Source organism: Apteryx mantelli, chromosome 14 (genome assembly GCF_036417845.1).
Source record: "Apteryx mantelli isolate bAptMan1 chromosome 14, bAptMan1.hap1, whole genome shotgun sequence".
In the NCBI taxonomy this organism is placed as follows: domain Eukaryota; kingdom Metazoa; phylum Chordata; class Aves; order Apterygiformes; family Apterygidae; genus Apteryx; species Apteryx mantelli.
Genome location: NC_089991.1, coordinates 13,436,835 through 13,461,645, shown reverse-complemented (window position 1 = coordinate 13,461,645; position 24,811 = coordinate 13,436,835). Strand labels below are relative to the sequence as shown.

At 56.1% G+C, this 24,811-nt stretch overlaps 1 protein-coding gene across 1 annotated transcript in view; it reads right to left on the bottom strand.

Moving 5' to 3' along the window:
* The window catches only part of PPARGC1B (PPARG coactivator 1 beta), a 63,409-nt gene extending 46,457 nt beyond the window's left edge, over positions 1-16,952 (bottom strand). Inside the window, exon 1 of the mRNA XM_067304754.1 lies at positions 16,869-16,952. Coding sequence (XP_067160855.1) covers positions 16,869-16,952 — 84 coding nt within the window. The remainder of the gene's footprint in view (positions 1-16,868) is intronic.
* Between the last annotated feature and the right edge of the window lie 7,859 nt (positions 16,953-24,811).

The window sequence follows — 24,811 nt, the reverse complement described above, 5'->3', positions numbered from 1 at the left end:
AAGCCGGTGTTTTACGAGGTGCAGAGTGACAGTCAGCCGGACAGCGCCGTGGGGAGAGCAGGCTGAGCACCTTCCCCTCCTGGAGGAGGGAGCGCAGCGGGGGTCCCTGCACCGAGCGACAACATCTCAGGCAGCTCGCCAAAGGCCAAGCCGCAATCTGCTTTGAGCAGCCCTGGACGTCTCGCCACCGCTGCACCTTCACTCCATGGAAAACCTTGCAGAGGGGCCGATCTGGTTTGTGCTGCTGCTTCTCCTGCTCCCTGCTGGCACCCAAACCCATTCAAGGACGGCAATGACCCCCCTCCCCGCTCGCTCGAACTCTGGCGACAAGCTCCCTGCCGGCCCCTGATGTGCTGCATCACTGGCCTCCGCTGCGCTACCTCCCCCAGGCAGAAAACCTGCCCCTCCTCTCTGGGACCCTTCCCCAGGCTGGGATCTTGCCTCAGCTCCTGGCACAGACAGGACAAAGCGACGGAGCTGGCCCCTCCAGCGGCAGTGCCTGAAGGCTCATGTCTCTGCTGAGGCACCAGGAGGCTCTTCCTTCCCCGGGAAAGCTGGGGCAGTGGTTTGGCAGGGCAGGCTCTGCGGGCTGCTGGGGAGGAGGGCAAGCTGCAGAGATCTGCGTGCCGGGGGAGGAAGGAGGGCAGGCAGCACATGCGCCGCCCGCGAGAGCAGCGTTCCCGGAGTCCTTCTGTAAATCAGGACGCAAACTACCACAGCACACGCATCAACACCCACAGGCTCCCTACTCTCCACAGAGACGCGGTCCCAGCCGTGGACACACGTGCACACACAAGCTAGTGCTGGTGCAGAGCCACGCTCACCCCTGCGCGCACGCACGTGCCTCATGCACGCTCCTGGCACCCTCCTTGCACTCCTGTGTGCCAGCACCCACGGGACTCCCGTCTGTACCATGCGTGGCACCAGGAGAGCATCCATGGGAGGAAACAAGCCACAGCGCAGGCAGCAATATGGATGGGGTCTGTGCCTGCACCCACAGCTCCCCATCTTGGCAGCAATGCAAAGCCTCGATTGGGGCCCGGGGCGGGGAGGCAGCGAGGGAGAAGAGGAGGCTGCTGAGAAGCATCAGCTTTTCCCCGACCCTCTCCTCACCATGCTGCCTTGCCAGCAGCCCCCCACTGCAGGCAGAGCCTCTGGAAGTGGGTCAGCTAAATATAAATGGAGCAGCTGAAGCACCCTGGGCACCAGGCACCTTTCTGCCTTGCATCATTGCCACCCTAAAAACCATGGCCTCAAGACGAAGGCTGGCTCAGCCTGTGCTGTGGCAGACATGAAATACTGTTGAGGCATCAAAGCCACTAAAACTGCTCCTTCACAGCAATCATCCCAAGGGCCTTCAGCCCTGCACACCCAGCTTGGCCGGGGAAGCAGCCACAGAGGTGGCGGGCCAAGATGGGACTGACATCTACAAGACAGACATTCCCATGAGGCCAACGCTGGGAATAAACCAAACCATTTGTGTACTCCTCAGCACAGCATGGGCCCCAAGGAAGGGGATTTAAATTTCCATTTATTGAAACCAGTTAGCTGCCTAAGCTCCTAAGCAGACAGACAACAAGCTCAAAACCCATCATTAAGGTTTGACAGACCAACTCAGCACCTGACACACACACACATGTGCCAGTTCTGGGGTGCACACTGGTAGGTTTGGCTAGAAAGGTCACGTCAAGCATCTGAATGTGGTACTTCAGTGGATAAGGACATTTTGCAGGAAGATGTGGCCCAACTTGGCTACGTGGGCAGCAGGACAGTTCAGGTCCAGTATCTCCAGCCTACTCTACCTCCAGGCATGATGCTCTTCGCCCTCAGCAATCTGTCCACCACCCTCACTGCCTCCTCCCCAGGTGCACTACTGCAGTTTGGTGGGACCTGCAAAACCTGGTGCTCTCCCCACTAGCTGCAACCTGGGTGCTGGCAGGTTCTCTGGGGACCAGCTCCATGGCTAGAGACCGAGAAAGGCATCATGTTGGGGGTACTTTGGCCTGCTGCCGCAGAGTGGCATCCCCACTACCCCTCTTCACAGCCTCATTGCAGTTTCAAGCAAGAAGGGGCACTGTGACTGTGCTTGGCAGGGAGCCCCTTGCTGGTAGAGGACCCGGCATGCTCTGTGTGGAGCAAGCACCACTAGCATCATGCAGGTGGAGATGATGTGATGTTCACCCTTGACCCTAGCAAACAGGCTGGAAAAGGCAATTTTTGCAATTTGAAGGTCTCCAGTTGTCTACAATCTAATATCCCCAGCCTTCAGACTAGCCTGGAGGGTTGGTTATTAGGGAAAAACAGTCTAATGATGCAGCTCGTTAAACTCACAAACAGATTAGCCTGGGAACCTCTACGACTACAGAGTCCAAGTATATGATAGATAAGCCATCTCCTTACAGATGTTATGAGACCCTGCCTTAAAGCAGTGGAGTGATTGATATGAATCCTCAAAGTCCCTTCACAGTCCTACACCCTTCTAGAACTCTGTGGAAGAGCTCTAGAGATGGATAAGGTAGGGAAAGGAGAACCATAACTTAAAATGTATCTTGCACCCACTGAAATACAACTGGGAAAGGTCCACTCCATCCTGGACAGTCAAGCTCAGGCACTGGACCTCCAGTGATCAAGCAAAATCCCACCACCAGTCTGGTCTTCCAGCAGAGATGCTTCAGGGAGAAAGTCTTTGGCACAAAACAGCTCTGCTGGATGTGAGCAGGGCGACGTGGGAGGAAAGGCAAAGGCAAGCAGAGTTCAGAGAGTTAAGGTCACTAGAGAAAAATAACCCTGGAAAAAAAATCCCACTCCATTTCTCATTGCAGGGAAAGGTTTGTTAGAACATCTCTTTCCACACTTAAACGAAACACTGGCAAGAGGCCGAAGCGTGAAGCGAGCCTGGTGAGTGGGGGATCCCACACCCGGGCAAGCTCCCATGATGGCACCGGGGTTACTTCACGGGAGCAGAATCAGACCCGTGTGAGTGCTGGCATGAATGAAGGTGGGAGCAGTGCTGCTAAAGATAACTTGGTGAAAAGGTACTATTAATAGCAATACTATGGGGCTTTTTAGCTGCTTTCTGCAAGGCTCTCTCTGGGATTGGCAAATGCTGATGGATTAGGCCCTGCTACAACTCCAAGAAAGAGAGAGAGAGAGAGAGAGAGAGAGAGTGTGTGTGTGTGTGTGTGCGTGTGTGTGTGTGTGCGCGTGTGTGTGCGCGTGTGTGTGCGTGTGTGCGCGCGTGTGTGTGTGCGTGTGCGTGCGTGTGTGCGTGCGTGTGTGCGCGCGTGTGTGCACGTGTGTGTGCGCGTGTGTGTGTGCGCGTGTGTGTGCGCGTGTGTGTGCGCGTGTGTGTGTGCGTGTGTGTGTGCGTGTGTGTGCGCGCGTGTGTGTGCGCGTGTGCGCGTGTGTGTGCGCGTGTGTGTGCGTGTGTGTGCGCGTGTGTGTGCGCGTGTGTGCGTGTGTGTGTGTGCGCGTGTGTGTGCGTGTGTGTGCGCGTGTGTGTGTGTGTGTGTGTGCGCGTGTGTGTGTGTGCGCGTGTGTGTGCGCGTGTGCGCGTGTGTGTGTGTGCGCGCATGCAGGGGCAGCATTACTCCGCAGAGCTGATAAGGAAGCCGAGGCCCTGAAGAACTAAAACATCAGAGAAGTCGCTGACGGGCGCGGGAGCAAGCCCTGCCATCCTCACTCCCGGTCAGGCCGGTCGGCCCAGCTCCTCTCCCAGTTACAAGCGGCTCATCACCGTAACACCAGCGAGCGCTTCCCCGGTATAGTGGGATTACTGGAGTAGCTGGCATGGGAGCCGCACAGCACGACTGCAGCTGCACCCGTTGCCATGACGACATCACCACTCCAGTGCAAGATGGAGATGACGGGATCGGCGAGGAAAGTAACGGAGCAGAGCCGGCATCCTCCGTCTGCCGCGGCACGGGGCCCGGGCTCACCGGCGGCCACGCCGCTGCCCCGCGCCCCAGCCCGGCTGGCGCTCCTGCGGTGCTCGAGGCACCGAGCAGCCCCGGCTCAGGATGAGCAGCGGCTCCGGGCTGCCCCGTGAAGCGGTGAAAATGCAGGATGCCAGAGCCCAGCCCCATTTTGGGCCGGGTTGCGTCCCGCACCGCGCAGCTCATCTTCTGCCTCCCGTGGCATGCTCTGGCCATTGGGCCGCGTTTCTGCTGCCAGCGGCCGAGGGCCCGTCTGTGCAGAGGCACCTCTGCAGCGCCGCTGCCTTCGTGCACACGTGTGGCTGCACATCCTGACTCGCATGAGCGGGTCACCAGGCCAGCAGGCTGGGCAGGAAAGCCCAGGAGCCGAGACGGGATGGGCAGCGACTCCCCTTCCCACATCAAGAGATGCTCTGCTCTGCTCTGCTCTACTCTACAGCCGAGCCCTTGTGCCAAGGGAGCTTGCAGGGAGGACGCACGGCAGTGGGACGCTCGCGGTTCAGGAGAGTCCCGACCCTGCCATCCCGCAGCCCCGGACAGGATCCCGCAGAGGCTTTCCCCGGCTTTCTGTTAATCCAAGATCAAGAGCTCCAGCAAGACATTATCAAACTGCTTCCCAGGGACATGCGTGCGAGAGGGAACCAAATGCTCTCCAGAAGTGGCATGGATCCCTCCCAGCCCAAAAAGCCACCTGAGTCCAGCCGAAGACCACTTTCCAGGAGCCCGCTCCTCACCAACCCCGTGCTCCTGCTGTCCCGCCGGGCATGTGCCGGTTCATCAGGGCACTCGCAGGCCAGGGCAGCACTGCGGCCGGGGGCCCGCGGCACCGCCAGGCCCACCCCCCACCTCCTGCCCCACGTGCAGGATCCTGCAGCGTGCCCTTTTATTACAGCAGTGCAATTAGCCTTGCTGACCTCTGAAATCCTCAGCCTCTCTAAGCAGCCATGCATTAAATCCCGGATCCAAGAGTGGAAATAGACTTCGTAAAAGGCTTATGGCCCTATTTATTACATTTTACGCATGACGGAGTCCGACAGCCCAGCACAGGCGCTGTGGCCGGCGCTGGCTCTGCCTGCACGCTGAGGCAGACAGACAGATGGGCAGGTGGGCTCCGGCGCGGCAGCGGAGCCCTGGCAGGTGCCTGCTCCTGCCCCGGCTTGGGCTGCCACCCGAGTGCTCCCTTGGACACGCGCGGGCCAGGATATCGATCTAGGTGAAAGCTAACACCGCTCTCAGGGATGGGTTACCGTATCTGCCGCACATTTGTATTCCTTAGAGCAGGGTGTGGTGGTTTTAGCCATCTGCCTGCACAGTGTTGGGGTCGAGGGGGAAGTCACAAACCCCCGGGCTGGATCCCTGCCATGCCACCGCCTCCCATTTCAGATGTGCAGCTTCTACCTTCTCTGTGTTGCTAGGGCCAAATCTCCGTGGGGTTAGTAACATGGACCTGAGGAGAACGTCACCCAAAAGGCAGAGTCCCTTCCTCAAATCCAGGCCGCTTCAGCCTACCGAGGAGCCATGAGGTGCCATGGAGCACAGCCAAACCTGCCTGGGTCCATGTCCATGCAAGGAGAGCCGAGGGGGCACCACAGCAGGGGTGTTGCAAGGTTATACAAGGGCGCTGTGCAAAGCCGAGGTGCACATGCTTGCTGACGTGTCCCAGAGGGTCCCACTGTTTGGCCAGATGGCTCATATGCCGGTGGGATGGCAGGCAAGGCTGGGCATTTGGGCTGTGTTGGCCTGGACCCTGGAGGTGTGAGGCTGCTTGGCTCCTACCCTAGCACAGCCCCTCGGCCGGGGCACGGCAAGGGGGGCAACAGGGCTGCAGGGGGGGTTTCTAGGCAGGTCTCCTCCCGCAATGAGCTGTGACGTGAAAAGGGAAACAGCCAAGTAGCTGAGGGACCCTCCACTTTCCTGCAGAAAACGTAAGGCAGCCTCATCCCATGCACGCCTCCATCAGAGGCAGGATCACAAGAAGATCAGTTAGCACTTCCAACAGCTCAGCTGAGCGACAGCGCCGGGCCGGGAGGCCACGGTTTCGGTGTCAGCGCTACAAAGCACGGCGGAGGGGAGGGGGGCATGCGAGGGTGCCCCTCTCTGAACGCTTATAAATAGCTGGCTGCAGAGACTCAAGTGGCACACCACGTGCCTCATGCCCAAGTTCCTGGGAGACCAGCATGCACAGAGACAAATGGCAGCTCCCCTCTTCCTCTGAAGGAGCCGATCGAGTGACCCTGGCACCCACATCACAGGTCAGAGCAGAGAAGTCAAGAGGCAAAAGCAAGGGCTGCCCTGTGCATCTCTGAGAAATTACATTTTCATCAATATTTGGTGCAATATGCAAGTCTTGCTGGATCCCCAGGTAATACAAGAGAGTTCCACTATGCCACACAGGGCAAGTTAGAGAGATGATCAAACAGCTTGGGCCAAATCCATCTCCAGGTCTCTGCTTGTGCTCACACAGAAGGCAACAACAGATCCTGCAGGTATCAAGAAGCAGCAGCTAGTCCATGAGTTGTGCTAAGTGCCCGGATCCTGCCGCCACATACATCTTTGCCAAGCATACGGGATGCTCCCAGGCACGTGGAGCTGGGACAGGAGCAGGGCTGATGGGGCAGGGAAATGGCCCAGCTACAAGAGGGGTGTGTGTAGCCTTGCAATGGTAGATGGGAGAGCTTTGCATTTCAAGCACCACCTTCCAGCGGTGAAGCCAGGGTTCAAGGACAGCTGAGGTCTGAGCCTGCGGTCCAAGGCGCTGGAGAACATCCATGATAGAGGCAAAATGCACTTGTAAGGTGCCCTTCATCTTGGCATTTTTAAAGGGTAATCACACATTTTTTATTAAATGAGCTCAGTGGACTTTGATGTGTGTTCAGTGCCCTGTCTACCCAAAAAAAGAAGGACCTTTGCTTTTCCTTGCCTTTCCTTCTCTCCTGCCCAACCCCATGTCACACTTGGCAGCTCTATTCCAACAGTCTGAATTCATCCTCACAGGATGTTGTAGCCCCACCAGAGCCCTCCTGGACAGGACCAGGAGATTTTGTCCTATAGCTAAGCCCTGCTTGGTATGTTTTGGAATACGACTCCTTCCTCCAGGAGGAGAAGGCATATTTACAAATAGCATGTTTGGGCATAGATGGGCTCTTGCCTCAAAAGGCACTGAGACATAAAAAAAATATCTGCAGTTCACCTTTCAGCACACTCCCTGTTCCCTGCACACCCTGTTCACCGCAGGGAGCAGCTGCCCCATGATAGCTGCAAGCAAGCACTGGTAATGGCAAGGGAATAACTCCAAAGGGCTTGGCTGAAGGAGGTTTAAACTCCCCTAACACCCCTCCACAAAGGTCCCACATCCTCCAGTGCACTCCCATGCTGATCCTCTCTCAGGAGCCGCTGCTATAATTAGGTATCTAAATGTGGCAGAGTGGCTCTTTCCAAAAAGAGTTAGTTTGGGTAACATAAATACAGAGAGACACTTAAAAGCTGTGTTTTCAGGCCCTTCGACTGTCATAAGAGAACAGCAGAGATGGGGATGGTCCCCTGACAACCTGCCTTTCGTTTGTTTTGAACTCTGCTCGATATGCTGCCCCTCAAGTTGGACGGGTTTCTAGGCTCTTTAGGCAGATTGGCCCCATTTAGCATGTGGCAAGGGGTCCAAGCTGCAGCGGGAGCACCCTAGCAAGCCAACCTTTGCTTGCGGCCTCCTGAGAGGCTCCTCTGTGCCCAGGTCACCACGTGGCCAAGCAACTGTAAACCAAGGGGGAACTGGCAGAGGGATCTCACCGTCCCCTTGGGCACTGCTCTGGACTGTTCTTGGCCAGGGCAAATCTCCCCGTCTCCGAGCGGCACCGCACCTCGGACCTCAGCTCACATGTGCGCAAGTGCCACGTGAACAGGCGAACGGGAGCGCTGCCCTGCAGAGACGAGCAGCCCGGGGGCTGCCGCCGGGTCCCCAGCACGCTGACACCAGCCAGGCAAAGGGGAGTCACACAAATGGAGAATTTATAGCCACAGACAGACCAGAAAGCAAGAAGAGGAGGAATACAGAGAAGTAAAGAGGCACCCAGAGCACTGCTGAAGATCAAGCAGTGAATGAACCGAGCAGCTTGAACCCTCCATGTCTGCACCGCCCCAGCAGTTCCCCTACGACATCCCTCAGCTCAGCTACTAACTTCCTTCCTCTTGCATCTAGTTTATCGAAACCTCTGGTCCGAGCAAGGAGGAGAGACACACACACGAGCACGTCCCGTATGCCCACCGCTTCTCCTCCTAAATCCACGGGGTGACTGAAGGGCAGGGGCTGTCCCTGCTCCAGAGCACCTGGGGCGCAGGGTGCCCACCAGGGCCGGGGCCGGCAGGGGCTACTGGAGCAGGCTGGTTATTAGTCATTAGAAAAGTAACTTCTTCACTAGAGCTGTTTGGTAACACTCATATCTGGAGTTTCTGAGGACATGTACCAAGTGCTTTCGTTTTCAAAATATATATAAATAGACATAGACAGTCCTTCCTAAAAGGACATGACCACAAGAAAAAACAGCCTTAAAAGCTTTAAAATCATCCAATGTTTTAGACTAAGAAAACCACACAGTTTTCATAGGTCTGAGTTCTGCTACCTGGGAAACGGGTGATAGCACAAACACATGCGCCAGTCTCCTGGTGGGACCTGTGTGTACACAGAACCTTCTTTTTTTAAGAAATTCATTTGCAATTTTTTCTTTTCATTATTAGCACAGTTAGGTCGTGGCTATCTGTGTATAAGCATGCTCGCAAGGAGACATGATACTAGTTGGTTCAAGTCTCCAGCTCAGCAGAGCTCTGTGGTTTACATTTTTCAAGGGAAGGTTTAAAAATCCTCTTGTCATTAAGATGCTAGAACATGCCTCTCCGAAGCACATGCACCTCGCAGGCAGGGCTGCAGGCCTAAGAAGAGAGAGGGGAAAAGGAAAGCAGCTAAGTAGATGTGGTTTAAAGGGAGCCGATAGTAATGCAAAGTTTAATTAGCTTAAATCAAAGGACTATGAAAGTTGCAAACATTTGCACTGAGGCTGTGCGAGTCCCAGGAAATCAGGAGAGAGGGACTCGAGCTGGAACAAAGTTCAGCCCAGCCGCGCCGGTGCCAGGTGAGCAACCTCTGTGTGGCAGGAAAGGGCACCGTCAGCTGGTCTGGTACAAATCAGTGCTCAGCCCCCCCGCCGTGCTCTTCGGTGTCCTGGTTTGCCCCTGAGCGAGCGCCGAGTGAGATCAAGCAGACCAGAGCACAGCGCCTTAAATCACCCAGTATGGCTAAACGTCCCCCGTGCAGGCGTAGGGACAGTGCCTCCTTCCCCCCGTTTGCCGTGCAGGGACCCAAGGAGCGCGCCGCCGCCTGGACAGCGTGCTAGAAACCAGAGGGCTGCGGCGACGTTGCTCCCTCCGGCCCCGCTTTCCAGGCGGCGCAGCCGAGCGAGCCCACCGGCCTCCGCACGCAGTGCCCGGAGAGGGGCTGCCTTTCGGAGGAGAAAGGAAGGCCAGAGCCTCCCTCCGCTTTGGCCTTCAGTGGGAGCTGCGAGAGCGCAGTGCTTTAAACCCTTGGCTCATCACTCTTATCCAAGTGTGTATACAACCATCGCTCCAGCTGAAATCATGACTGCTGTTGCGCTAAACCAGCCTAGCTGGTCGCAGTCAGGACGAAGCCCAGACCCGCTCGTCTTTTGGGCGTGCAAAGGCCACAGTGGTGTCCCGCTGCGATGTCTCCTGAAACACTTTACGGTTCCCCTTGCACTTTTGTTGTAAAAGAATAATGTAACTCACTCCTACCTAGGCACTTTGATTAAAATCAAAGCAAGAAAGGGCCCAGCAAAATGACTGCTGGAGCCAGGGCTGTGCTGCCTCCTCCCTGGCAGGAGCTCCTCTCCACCCGGGCTCTGGCCACTGGACTTGGCTCATTCCAAACACAACTCCCCTCCCGAGAGGGCAACCAGGTGCCACTTGCAGGCAGTGGACCTGTGCTCCCCCTCCCCCGGGCAGGGGGGAGAAGAACAAATGCGATTCGAGGCAGATGGGCTTCCTTCCGTCCGAAACGTGCAGCCGGCTTCCCCCTGCAACCGCTCCGACCGCAGCATGCAGCCAGAGCTCAGCGCCCGCTGCACGCGCCGGGATGCTCTGCCCTCTCCCCTCCACCTCCCCCCGCCACAGGATTTCCTTGCTCCTGATGTGCATGAAAATTCGGAAATGAGGGTTCCTCAGGGACCAGGCAGGGAAAGCAGTTTTTGGTGTGGTGAATGGATGACACATGCTCCCCACCCCTCTCCCACCGCCCCGCCTGCCCAAGTCGAATGGGGTCCTTCAGCCTCTCCAGACAATGGCTGGGAAGCAGAAGCAGCAGCAGCAGCAGCAGCGAACTTTCTGCAAACTGAAACAGGAACTGAGGTGTCTGACCAGTGAGGCTTTCTCAGCAGAAGGGGCTTTTCTGTCCAGCATGCTCAGTGTCGCTGCAGGCAGTGAATTCACAGCATAGAAGCGACGCAGGGGAAGAATTCAGAAAATGCATCCTAGCAGAGATATGCTACCCTGCAGTCTTATTCACTGCAAGAGCTAGAGGCACCGGTTTTATCCTAAGCCACCTCAGCAGGAAAACATGCATATATAAAGTGTGTACTGCTCCGTCCCAGGGGAAGCGAGAAGTGTCACATCAGCCCTCGCAGCACACCAGGGTCTCTCCCGCTTACGTTACGAGAGGAAGCCACCATCGCACAGGACTCCTCCTTGCCAACGGCAAGAGGCCCTCTGGCTCCCTAATGCGCAAAGGGAAACGCATGCCAGGTGCAACCGCACAGGTAGGAAGGGTGCTGGGAAGGAAGTGTGGGTACGCACGGGTAGATATAAAAAGCGCCTGTGAAACTTCAGCAGGATCTTTACTGTGCTGCCCTCCCGCACTCTGCACGGGGACCATCTTCCCCTGCAGAGCACAACTCTCCCCCAGGCGCAGCCCAGGCACTGGGGAGGTGCCCAGCACCCAGCACCCGCCGGCTTTCTCTCAGGACACAGGGGAAGCAAGATAAGCAAAACGTTTTCCCTAAGCCTCACAGGGCCGCCTAGGAGCCAGCAGCGATCAAAGGTTAGTCTGGCTACTGGATGGGGCCATCCGACATACCCCCTGGGGCTGTGGCGTCTCCGTGCCCCTCCGCTTGCATGCCAGTAGATATTCAGGACACTGCACGGGGAAGCACCCCCCCCCCCCAAGGATTTTTCCGGATCCTACAGAGCCAAAGGCTAAATGGGGAGATTTCCAGCTTTTTTTTTTTTTCTTGTCTTAATTCTAAAGTGAATTGGTTTAATGCAAGAGTATTGATAGCAGCAGCAGCTCAAACACAGTTGCTTTCTGCCTGCAGAGGTGAAGGGAAATGGAGCAGGAGTAGGGACAGGGCTGATGAGACTACGAGCAGAGTCAGATCTGTGCAAAGTCCTTGGCACTTCTTGGAAGTTCCCATTATAAAAACAATAAATAAATAATAATTTGTGTGATCTCATGGCCGGAGCTTAGAAAAAGTGCTGAAAAGCAGAACAGCCTAGCGATAAGCTAAGGAAAACGCATTGGGCAGACCATTACCTGGTGCCTATGGCACAGTGGTACTGCTGTCCCTGAAAGTAGGTCAGTTTACCTCACCTGACCATCTGCGCCATTAACTTTAACCTTTAGTCTTTGGCTCATTACTACAAGCAGAGGCGGTTTAAAGCATACCCTTCCAGACGCCCACAAGATGGGAGTTTGCCAGTTTGCAGTTGATGGGAACCAACTTCCTAGCCCTAGTTTCAAGGGAGGGGTGCTGGCCACCGGCTGCCTGCCGGGGTGCCAGCGTGGGGCTCCCCCGTCCCCTCTCCCTGGGCGGGCAGCAAAGACCAAGCGCTTGCCGTGCTTCCACCGCGGTGCACGGCGAGGACGAGGTGCTGCCCGGCCGGGGACCCGCCGCCGCCAGCCCGCCCGCTCAAGCGCCAGCTCCAGGGCTGCCCCGCCAGCAGCTCCAGGGCTCAGAAAGTTCCCCCTCTGCTCAGTCACTTCGTTCTGCCAAACAGTCACGAGAAACATAAGCCTGCACCGTGTTGCCATGGAGCGGGGCTCAGCCCCGGGGGCGGAGGCCCGACGTGGATTCCTCTGATAAACGCATCCACCCACCGGGGTCCTCCCGGCACCTCGGTGCCCCCGGCCCCATGGACGGGTGGGCTCCTCTCGCCTGGCCGCTTCAGCGGCCGCCCCAGCGCGGCAGCCAGGGACGCGCGCGTCGCGGCCCCAGCGGAGCCTTGTCTCCGGGGACAGCCCTTCGCAGGGACGCGGCTCCCTGTCCCCGCTCCCGAGCCCACGTCCTCCCCCCCACTGCTGAGCTCTGCCACGACCACAGGAAACACGCAGCACTTCGGAGCCGCGCGGGCTCCCGTGTCTCCCTGTCAAGAGGCGGCAGAACGACCGGCGGCCCGGCACGCCGGTATCCAGGAGCCACGCGGGGGGAACGCGGGCATCGGCTCCCCAGCGCTGACCGGCTCGCGCGCAGCACGGCAGCTCCCGGGGCACAGGCGCCCTCTCCTCCACGGGGGGAAGGGGCTTGGGGAAAGCACGGGCTTCCCTGGGCCCCGCGGCATTTTTCACTGGACAGCCGACAGCACTTTAAGTGCCAGAGCAAGCTGAGTTTCCAACTACAAAGAGGCTTTTGACATTGGAAAGGTTAATGTGGGAGAGAAATCAGTCTCCTTCACAGAGCTCCTTCTGCTAGAGGCGGGAGGTCGAGACCTTAATTATTCACCTGTTGGAGAGGGGCCTTTCCATCACGGCACGAAGCAGGGAAGGGATGTGCAGGCACAGCTGAGAAAAGCCTCACCGCGGCAGAGCCACCGGGGCCCTGCCATGACGGGAGACACCGGCGAGACGTGCTCGAAGGCGCAGGACCTGGAAGCAGGCAGCTCTGCGCAGAGGCTCTCGGAAGGGGCCAGATTTCGGGCCAGTCCTCCTTCCTCCCCCCTTCCCCCCCCCCCCAGCTGCTCCCTCCCTCCGCTCCTGGCGGCTGCTATCTCCCGACAACGGACCAACCCAGCAGCACGCTGCGCTCTCAATCTCTCCCATCCACCGCCGCGACACAAACAGCCGCCGGGATCCCAAGCAACCGCCGCCGCAGCAGAGCATCCACCCGCCACTTTGCAACGCACCAGCGTGGCCGCTGCTAACTGCCAGATCCGGTAATAACAGCTGTATCGCCTTCTCGCGGGGCCCGTGCTACGCACGGACCTCGCTTCCCTGGGGCAGGCGAGGAAGCTCTGCAACCTCAGCGATGCAGGGAGCCTTCGACCCAAATTGCAGCAATGCAGCCGGGCTCGAAAAAAGATACGCTTTGCGCAGACCCTTGGGCTGCCTCAGTAGTCCAGGCCCCACCACAAAAATCTTCTCCGACAAAAGAGCCACACACAGCAAAGCAGAATATCAGTCCGCTCAGTGAGGACTACCAGAAATTATGGATGCGTATCCACTTCATTATTAACAATAACAATTCACCTGATGTACTCCTTTTCAGCTAAGGGCTTCAGTGTGCTTTCTGCACTCATCAATGGATTAAGCTGTTAGCAGGAGGCTGAGAAGTTAAAGAGGGAATATTGTATTTCAGTTCATGTGATCTTTAAGCATCTCTCCAAGAAGCAGCCTTGTTTTTTCCCCCCCTGCACTTTGTTTGGGGTTTTTAAACAAATAGAAACCAGAAGAGTCAAACTGCTCCTCACGCTTCCAGGGATGGCGAGGGGACTCCCTAGCCCCTCTGCAGGGCTCTCAGTAGAACCTGTATGGCTGGCACAAGCCAGCTACAATCAGCTTTACCCCTTTGAGTTGCAGAGTTACACAAAATGGATTAAGTGGGCCCAGAAATCACACATTTTGAGTCACTGTAAAATAAACCCACTTTTTTTTGATAAAAAGGAAAAGGGGGTGGCAGGAGAAAGGCACATATCAAGTGAAAAACCCTGATTTTTTTCTGTTGCAATGCAGTTACCACGTGAATCATGACTGTCCTCGGTATGTAAATAGAGGTTAGCAGGCATCCTCAGCACAATCCCATATAATTAAGAGACCGATGCAAATGCTCATGTTAAACCTTCACCGCACATCTCCCAAAGAGCCTTCCTGAGGATTCCTCCACTGGGGAGGATGGGATCAGCTGGCACCTGCATGCACCTAACTGTGCCTTTCTGTAAGCCTGCTGCGAAAGGAAAGATAGGGGAGGAGCAAGGGGAGAGAGGAGGAAAGATAGTAGGGAACAGCCAGAGTTCTTCAAGATTTCCATGAAGGAAATGGATAATATTCATGATCTCGTGGCCTCCTGACATTGTAGCCTCCTAGGATAATCTGATCCTGTGCTGGAACACTGGGGACTTTGCGGAAGCAGCTTTCAGGCTTCATTGAGAAGTCAGTAACCCAGTTGTAAGCAGAGGCTAGTACAGTAGTAATGGGGAGAAACGTCAGAGGCAAGCTTGGGACCCGCCTCCCGTTTATAGTTATAAAGAAAGCATGTGACAGCAGCCAGGACTGGAGCCTTCACTGCAGTTTCATCAGAGGTTAAGGTACAAGCACAACACACTTACAACTTCAGTCATTTCTTAAGCAAATGCATGCAAATCATAGCTGGAGGATCTCCCCCCCCACCTTTCTCTCCTCTTTTCTTTCCTTCTTACACCAGCCCTTAACCCTTCTGTGCACGTGGGGGACAGAGAGGAAATGCAATTATCCAGAGCAACCTCTGTGCCATAAAACAAACACAGGCTGCATAGCACTTCTGAGGAAACCTGCAGCAGTCTGCAAAGATCTATTTGCTGCTCTTAACATCATACACCCAGCAGACGTCAGACTAGCACTAACTCTATGCATGCATGTACAGCATTCCCTCTAATCTAGTGCATGTATGAGAGAGGGAGAGAAAGAGAGGGGACAAACGTAATAAACCTTATTTCAAGAGATGCCAAAAAATGGTCTTATTTCATCACAGGCCATTTCACAGTCCCAAATTTTGCAGGGGATGTTCATAACATGGTGGTTTTGCACCAGAGAAGGTTGACAGTTCTGATTTTTTTTTCCCCTTAACAGTCCCCTTTCGGAAGAAGATTCTAAATTGAAAGGTCAAATGCCAACACAAAGAAGCAAAATGAACTCTTCAGATGTGTGCTACAATCATACAAGCTTTTCATTTCATGCCAAACACTCAGGGAACATGCATGTTATCACTGGGACGCAGAGCCAGGAACTTTCACCTGCCCAGAGAGTAATGAGGCTGGTGGGAACCACAGCCTTTCTGAAATACTTTGTAGGGATGACATCCCACAAAATCAGCCTCCTATTCTCTAACCAACAATTCCCCCCAGTAATAATAAATCCTTCCATATCAGAAAACACAAACTGCTTACAAAGTCTTCTTGGCCCACTTCTCACCTTTCCTGACCCTTCTTCTGTGATCAACCTGTCAACAGCTCTTAGTTAACAACCAAAGTTGCCACCTCCCCCTTCTCTGCCCCCGGCAAACTGACCGGGTTCTATGCCAAGCTGGAGCGCTCTAGAGCTGCTGTGTGCAAGGAGAGGCACTGGGACTACATCAGTCTAGCTGGTGGCAAGATCTGCCTGGTTCTGTCTGGCACATGCACCAGGGGCAAATCTGATTTACCAAGTCTTGAAGTCTTAATTGTTTTGAACCCAAACAGCAAGATTAGTCCCCCCTGCTTCCCCCTCCCTGCCCCCCCCCCCACGTTCCTGGTGTTTGCAATCCCAAAGCTAAACCAGCGAGAGAGCAAGGGCTGGGATGAATGTGTTAGCTTCACAATCGAAGCTCTTTTGTAATCTGCAGTTATGAAAGTGAAGGGCTGGAGGGATGATATATAACTACAGAAAACTCTTCCCACTTGCACCAGGCTCATCAATCCGACTGCAAAATGCGCGGTTGTGCTCCAGATCAGTCACGGCTCTTGCTACTGCCCGGCTTATTGTATAGTGTCTCTCTTCCACCCCCCAAAATGGAAAAGCATGCAAGCCCTATAGCCAGCACGGCTCGCTCTCGTGATTGTGCAGGAGCTGCCAAGGAGCCTTAATCTGATTTTAATATCCAGCTCCGTCCAAAAGGGAGCCGATCCAGATTTTGGAGTTGCTTATTTGCAGCATGAAGACCCCTCTCCCTCCCCCCTCCTTCCTTCCCTCCATCCCCCAGATCCCAGCCCGTATGCGTGTAACTGACGCTCGGCATGACTCATCCCACAGCCCGGCTCTTATCTGCCCCCACCGCGCAGCCCCCCGCGGCTCCCTGCGGTGCATCGCGGCAGGGGCCGCCGCTGCCGCTGCCCCGAGCCCCGGCGCGCCCGGCAGCGGTGCCCCGCCACCACCTCCGCACCGCGGCCGGGAGCTGCTGCCGCCAGCCCTCGGGGGGCGCAAGGCAGCAGCCCACCCGCCCGGCAACTTTGAGCCGCTCGGCGCCGTCGCCCGAGCCCCGCCGCGGCCCCGCAGTGCCCCCGCCGCCGCCGCCGCCGCCGCCCGCCCGGGACGGTGCCCCGCCGGGGCCCGGGAGTCCACGTGCGAGTGGTGCTGAAAGCGCCGCCGGGCTCGGGGCTGCCGCCGGGCACGGCCGGGCGGCGGCGGGCGCCCGGGGGCTGCACTCCGCCGCCGGCGCGCGGGGCGCCCACTGCAGCGGCGGCGGCCGCCGGCGCACGGGCAGCCCGGCGCCTGCAGTGCCCCACGCGGGCCCCGGCCCCCGCTGCGCGTCCGCGGAGCGACCCGGACCGCCCCCTCCCCGGGGCACCGCGGAGAGCGCCGGTGACCGCGCCCCCCGCGGGGCGCCCCGGCGCCACGGGGAGGGGGCTGCAGCCCCCCCGTGCACGGCGCTGCCGCGGGCGGGGGGCTGCGCGCCGCAGCCGGGCCGCGCCGGGCCGCGCCGCCGGCCGCCCTACCTGGCTGTCAGCGAGGTAGTTGAAGACGAAGGAGGAGAGATCCTCGTCGAGCAGGGCGCTGCAGTCCGGCGCCGGCTCCGCCATCTTCCACCTCCGGCTCCGGCTCAGGCGGCACCGAGCATGCAGCAGGCGCGGCAGCGAGGAGCCGGGCGGCCGGCGGGGCGGAGCCGGCAGCAGCCCCCGCCCGCCGGCTGCGGGAGCCGCGCCGCGCCGGAGGAGGGGCGGCAGCGCGCCGCGCCGCGCCGCCCGGCTCCCGCCCGCCCGCCCGGCTCCGCGGCCGCGCACGGCGCCCGCAGCCCCGCCGGAGGCCCCTTCCGCGGCGGCGGTGCCGGCGGCCCCGCGGGCGGCGGGCGGGCGCGGCGATGCCTTCGAGCCGCGCGTTTTGTTTCCCCTCCCCGCGCCGGGATGAGCCCCTCAGGCGCGAGCACGTTTCTCCTGCGCCAGGCTGGACGGCTTTAACTGCGCCGGCAGAGCTGAGGCTGCCCAGCCTCTAATTGCCACCAGGTAACTGGCCTGAGCTGGCCTGAGCTGCAGCGTTCGCTGCTCGGAGAAGTCCTCTGGACCTCGCTGCGCTTGTTCATGGCAATAAACGCTACGCCCGGCGCTAAGCAATGGCAAGACTGGTCCGTAAAACTGGGAACGCTGGGCTCCCGTGGCGCTTCAAGCGCTGCTGCGAGCCTGTCAGCAATCTCTGGATTGCACCTTATTGACATATAAATCCTGACAGCTACTGGATTTGCTGAGCGGAGTACATTGAACTGAACTTTATAGCTGTAAGATCAGCCTTGGATATACACAGGAACAAGGTCAGGTGACTGAAAGTGAAAAGTAAAGAGGAGCAAAAGGTCTTCAGATTTCCTTTATTTCCATTTAAATGCTGTTGTGTCTGTTACAGCAAGCATCTTGATGTCATATGCATCATTTTCTGTCTTGGGTTTTGAAGCATACACTAAAAGCCCTTTCAGAAATAATTAATGACTGGACCAAAATCTCATGAATGTTCTATTTACTTACCCTGAGCAATTACACAGGAGACAACAGGGCCTGGCAATGCAGGCTGAATTAGCTGATATACAATCAACCAAGTGGCAACACCTGCAGACTAATGGGTCCAGATCCTCATATCCCATCTGAGCCTGTAGGATACTTAGGTGCATAAATGGCTGATGAAGCAAGGTGATATGGAGTGATCTAGGTGGAGAGCTTTCTCATGTGCTCTCAGGGATGAACAGGAGTTGCTTCTTGTTGTAACCCTCCAGGGGTAAATTCTTGCTGCTGATCAACTTTCTGGTCTTGCTTTTGTTTCAAAGGATGGGCTGTTCCTAGCCTCTCTTCAGACATCCTCTGCCTCCCTTTGGTTCAGGACGTGCTCTCAACACTGTTCTATGCAGCAGCATTGGATTTTCACAATGACTCTGAGCCTGGCAAGCAAAAGAAGATGTCAGCAGACAGTATATGTTATATCATATGGCGGATGAGAGCAGGGGGCAGGGGCAGCTTGGCTGCTGGGATGCAGAGAAAGCATGAGAGAAGCCGCCACCAACTCTTCCTCATTGCTGTAGCACTTTATTACTAATTACTGTTATGAAGTAGTATAACAGTTACACGAGGTGCTTTTCAAGCTGAGTTGTCAGTGGTGAAATTTCTCTTTCCTTCAGTGGGAGGTTTGGGCCCAGAAACTCTGCTTCCAGTATTCACATATATTACTCATAACAAGCATGGCACAAAGTGGCAGCGTTCCTTGTCTGCATTTCAAAGACAGGAAGGGCCTAGAGAAGAAAATTGCCTTGCTCTGGGGCACATGCAATTACTTGCAGGCCAAGACTCTAATTCCCAGGTGACTCTATTGCCCAGTGATCTGGAGTATGTTTCCCCCAGTCCCTCCTTGCAAATGATACGTGTAGTGAACGCTGCAGAATGAGAGGAAGCTAACTGTAAACAGGAGGGACATTTGCCCTGTCGGGGGAAACGCAGGACTAGAAGACCTCACAGTAAAAATAGTCTTTAGGGAGGAATTTGTTGCACAAAATTTGAGATTCTTTTTCGAGTATCTTGTGATTTCCTATATACAAGTTGTACTCTGATAGGAAATAAACATTCATGTGAATTACCTGCATGTGTTTTTTTCTTTAATCAAGCCATACATAGCCTTATAGTTCAGAAATACCTTTTCTCTTCTGAGTGTGCGTGCAAGTGAATTTCCCCTCTCTTTCCTTTCTAACCTGAGAGGGTGAACACTTTCATGACTGTTCAGGCACAATGCAACCATCAGCTGGCATTGAGCAGCCAGGCCACAAGACTGTCTGTCCAGCTGCAGCGACCCACACTGTGCAGTGCTACATGGCAGAGGCTGAGGTGCAGGAGAAGCACTGGGAAAGCAAAGCACAGCTGATTCTCTGGCGCTGGCTGATTTCTCCTCTGAGCAGAGCCAGTCAAGGGCTTCTTCCAGCCAGGCTGACAAAACTGAGCAGGGGTATCCAAGCTGGGCTGCCCTTGTGCCAAGAAGTGGCCAGAGATCATCAGAGCTGGGATGAAGAGAGACAGGGGCATCTCTGAGAGCCGGACTCACTGCTGGTTCTGTCCCTGAGTTTCAATGGGATCCTGGAGGATGAAGTACAGATGCTCACGTGGCTGCAAGTCAGTGTTAACATGTTCCCAGCCCTGCTCCTGACTGCTCTGGACTTTTGGGCAGTGTGGGTATTTTTCTGTGCCTTTTCTTCTTCACCTATAAAATGGAGATCACAATACTTCCCTGTGTCCCAGAGCTGTTGGGGGGATTGATTGAATAAAGTTCATGAAGGGCTTTGGAAGCACCGGGAGAAAGGCAAAGGAGGACAAGATGTTATAGCTGGCGTTATTTCCATCTCCTTAGAAGCCAGTCATGTGGCAGCCTCAGAAATACCCATCGTGGATATAGAGCATGTCAGCTCCACAGTGCTTTGATGCAATGGTGTGAATGGGATATTATATATCCCATATACATGCACCCCTCTGCATCTGTATATATAGAGTGACTGAGCAGTTTCACTATTAACTGATTGCTCATGACTTTCTAAATCAAAACCTGAGTTATGCAAGCAGAAGAGCTGACAGCACTTGAGCCTCTTTTGTTTTCTATATTTATATAATCAGAGGTGTCAGCCACAGTCCTGCAGAGATAAACCCCTTGCTAGGGCAAATAGGCCTTTCTCCTACTGTTTTGTCCTTCAGCCCAAACCAGTTGCTCTGAACCCCAGAGAAAGGACACTTTCCATTCCACATCACTTGTCAGAGTTACACACCCGTGGCACTGATGAGGAAGAGCCGAGCGAGCCCTTTGCTGGGAAGGGCTTGTTGTTCTTTCCACTTGTCATAAGACAACTACATTTCCTGATTTACCTGAAACAAAGTGGCACACAGCTGAGGCCATTTACGGCGCAAGGAGCCTCCCGAGCTTCTTCGCAGGGTGGCCCCAGGCTGCGTGCCGGGGCACGTTGCCCTCAGCCCACAGCCCTCGGTGCCCACCGCTCTGGTGCCCAAGCCTCTGCCCTGTCGTCACGTCGTGTCGCGAGTCAGGGGTTATAACCAAGCCCTCTCTGGCATTTAACCGGCTTTGCAGCCAGCTGCCGCGGTGCGATGCTGGGCCCAGAGGGGCTGAGGATACTATTACCTAGGTAAAATATAACAGGAAAAGCCTGCAAATGCCCTTTCAAAACAGCAGAGAGTGAGTAATGTCATTAGGCCAGCGGTCAGGAGGGGACAGGGTTTGAACATTCCCGTAGCCTACCAAAGGCCAAATGTGGGACACTGACAGGAGCCAATGAAAGTCGGCTGAGCCGGAGACACCCAGCGCTGTGTAAACTCCCGCCTTTGGTTTCGTGTTTCAGCTGCCTCTGTCTGTGGGTTTGAAAATGTTGTAACGATTGGAGTGTGCGCAGAGTGAAAGGCAGGAGCAAATGGGTCTCGCTTGGAGTTACCGCATCCTCAGCCTCGCACGGGTCTCCGCCGGCCCCCCAGGGTTTGACACTCTCTCCTTGTCACTAAAATTAACCGGCGGTAAATGCAGCCCCAGGGCAAATTCGCAGACCTCCCGCTGAGGCCATTGGGACTCCCGCCCTGGTGGACCAGCTTGCTGGGGGACGGCAGCGGAAGGAGGCCTCCGCGCTTGGGTCAGTCTTTGCACGTGGCAGGGTAAGCCGGGAACCAGCTGAAGGGGGAAATGCTCTTGAAGCTCTTCCAAAATCCTTCCATAAAAATAATCCCCATTCAGGTGGGGTGCTAACCGGAGGCACTGCTCCCCATGGAGCAGACAGTGGTTAGTAATGCCGAGGCCATGGGTTTCACTGAGTTTCTCCATCAGACTCCTTTCCGCCAGAAGGAAGCCCCAACGCTCTGCTCAGCATTCGGGTTAGCATCGTCCTTCACTGGCAGGTACTGAGTGCAAGGGACCCAGCAGCACTTTTTCTCTGTATTTTACCTGTCATATAGCTCCCGATCAGCCGATCAGCCGTGTGCACCTGAGAGCTCCCACCTCCTCCTTCTTTGTTCAAGAGATGAAGTATCCACAATGCTTAATGATCAGCGAGGAGTGAATTCCTGTGAAACAAAACAAATGGGGCAATTTGCGCCACTTGGAGGAGTGGTCCCTCACTCCCTGCACACCTAGGTAGAAACCATTCCCTCAGTTCTTGTTCCTTGTGTTCACTTTACCACAAGGCTGGGGAAATTGCCTGTTAGGCTAGAAGAGACCTGGGAAACGAGAGAACAGCTTCAGAGGACAAGTGGATGCCGGCTTGGGATCCTGGCTCTGAGCTTTGGCTTGTCCTGGGAGTTGTGCAGTGGTTGTGCTCGCTCTGAAGTTGCCGTTCCAGCTCCTAAACCCAGGCCGCACTCCAGCCCTAGCTGTGTCGAGGGGGCACGACTGGTGAGCGACACACCTCTGTGCTGGCAGAGTCCCTTGTGCAGACACACTTGGTGGGATGTGGACAACTGGGGTGATGTTGTACAGGACTACAGCTATCCTCATTTTGCAGTATACCCGTCTCCAAAACTGCATCCCAGCACATACTATAGCACTAAAGTCATGCAGTTATTGTAGAGGAAACCCATGAAGAAAGAAATGTGGTGGCAAAGGATTGAGAAGCTGGTTGTCGATTAGCTATTAGAACAGATGGGAATTTCCTGAAGCAGGGAGCAGCGTGCAGGCAGAGCAGAGGAGGGTAGGAAAGGCTCTTGGGTGATGGCTCATACTGCCCGCTAGCTGTGTGGGCTGAGCAAGGAGCCCAGGATGCCCATTGACTCCTTATGGCATTTTTAGTGACTCACGTTTGCCTGCGGGAAGAAACAAACAGCAGCTGAAGCAGGCTGCTCTCCTCCCCGGGCGCTCCGGAGCTGGCCTCCCAGCTCGAGCATGCGCCTCGGCATCACATGCCGCCGCGAGGACCTGTGTGCCACCGTGATAACCAGCCCCGCTCTGCAAGGGCACAGGAGCTTTTCAGGAGCTGCTGCAGCCCCAGGTTCCCAGAGCACTCAACTCATGCAGCCCATCACTTTATCCAGGAGAAAAAGCCCTTGCTCAGAGACTCTTTGCTGCTCTTTAAGCCTGTCTTACATCCTGATGCAGAGACCCACGCCTTCCCCTTCCTGTTTTTCTGGAGATCAGAGACATGTCTCCCTGCAAGCAGCACTTGCTGCTTCGAAGGCAATCTGGAGTGCTAACACTGGAAAGTGATTTGCTTGCAGGGACCAAAGGGAACTGCGCCGTATGGTAAGTGTCCCTCACGCTTACTCTCTCGGTCTGGCTGAACTCTGCCTCCCTGCTGCACTGTGCAACTACTGGCTCTTACACCTGCTTACGGTGGCTGTCAAATCCCATCGATGTCACCTCGCCGTCCCCTTGTCGGCCCGCCTGCCTCGTCTTTCCTTGCTGGGATGCCTCTGGCCCTAGCGGCGCTTCTTGGCATCCCTTCGCTGCAGGGTCCCCGTGGTGAGTGGTGTCATTTCATGCAACAGGCACCGCGCTCTCTCTCTGTGTGCTGGAGACGGATCCAACCCTGGGGCTGTCCTGCGTGTCCTCATCTCCCCGGCCCAGGGAGTATCCAAGGACCTTCGCTGGGGGCAGGCTGGGGCTTGGTGTGCCCTCTAGGCAGGACTCTTATCTTCCTCTGTATCTTGCAGAGCATCATGTTCCCAGCCGAGCCTCCCACAAAGAGGAGCAAATAACCGTTGTCGCTGTCGATGCCACAACAGTCCCTGCGGGCTGCCAGCCGTCGGGGACTGGCCGAGGCGATCATGCAGCAGCATCCAAGGAAATACTGTTGGTTTTCTTTGGAAAGCCAGGGTGGGAACAAGCAGTCACGGGACTGATGGGAAGGGCTGTTGTGGGTGGGAGAGAGTCTGAGCGGGGCTTATCAGTGTGCAAGGGACAGGGAGCATGGGCGTCCCCAGCACCGTGCCGGCACCACTCGCCAGCAGGATGGCTGCTGGGAGCCAGAGGCATCTCCCCAGTTCCCCCCACTGCCGGCCCTTAGAGCGTGGCCGAGTGCTTGCTCCTCTGCCCTCCGCCCCGGGAGGAGTGAGGGGCAGGCAGGAGGCTGGCCAAAATCCCAAACTCAAAGTGCCTGGTCCTGCTGTCCTCTGCTGATCCTGGCCCTGAGCAGGGTGATTCCTCACGTCTCGCCCCAGGGGGCTGTTAGGGTTTATCTAAGTGCTGGGCTCACTGTTTTTCTTTTCCTCCCTCTGTTTAACTATCTCCTCCTAAAGAGGCATCATGATCACCCAAACAGGTCCTGATTTTGGTGCCAGCAAAGGTGGCCAAAGGGGGAAGAAAGGCGAGGGAAGCCGCTGTGGACTCAGAGCACTGCTGAATGAGGACTTTTTGTTCTTTAAACAGCAGCTGCCGGCAGTGCTGTCTGTGGGTCCATCTCCTCGCCTCATGGCTCGCAGCCCAGAGCGATTGGTGGCCAGGCTCTCCCATCTACGTCTCTCAAAGGGCCTTCTCGGCAGCACCTCCCTCCAGACCATCCCTTCCGCTTTCATTAATCCAGTTCATAAAACCCACCTTGGTGACTGACAGTGACTGTTCCCCCCTCCCACCATTCCTGGAAGCTCTGGCTTTGGAGACACGGCGCCGAGCACCTGCGATGGATGAGGGCTGGTTACCCCTCAGATTTCTGCTTCCTCTGACCCACCACAGAGCTTAGCAACCCGTGACTGCAGGCTGCGGCTCACTATGTTGGTGGATCTGGGGGTGGACAGAGGATTCAGCGAAGGTCTAAGCATGCCAGAGCCTCCCAAGAGGCAGCCAGTGATGCTTTAGGAAGGGAGTAAAGTGGGTGCTCTAGAAAGACCAGCTACCAGGCAGCACCTATGACAAGTGGGCAAAGAGCTGGAGGTGCAGTCTGGGAGAGCAATTGGGTGGTCCTGCTCATAACTATTCATCCTTTTCATGCACTGGTGTTGCAGCAGCACATCCTCAGCAGGTATCCCATCGTGGTCCCCTGGCCCAGCCTGGGTCACAGACCTTGTCGCCCACAGCAGCTGTCACTCACGAGAGGTGCCTGCAGCCTGTCAGAGAAAGGTAGAGATCAGGACGTAAACGCGGTGCAGGCTCAAGGCCTCGGGGTGGCAGAGCCAGTGGGTCCTGGCGTGCCTCCCAGGCCCCGTGCAGAGATGGCTCTGCTGTTCCTCGCAACACCTCAGCACTGTGTCCCTGCACAGGAGACAGTTCAGCTCCAGCCAGCTCTATAAATAAAATCATGCTCTTTTGTCCCGCCAAATAGGCTCTCATTGATTTTACTGATTCCTCCTCCTCCCTCCCCTCATCCCTTTGATAAGCGAAGTAAGCTGCTAACAGCACAAGGATCCTGCATAGTCAGCCTCATGGTGAAAAAATGCCACCCCACCCTCCAGTATCTCTCTTTCAGAGATAGTTGCTCTCCCCCATTTTTCTCTCTCTGAACAGG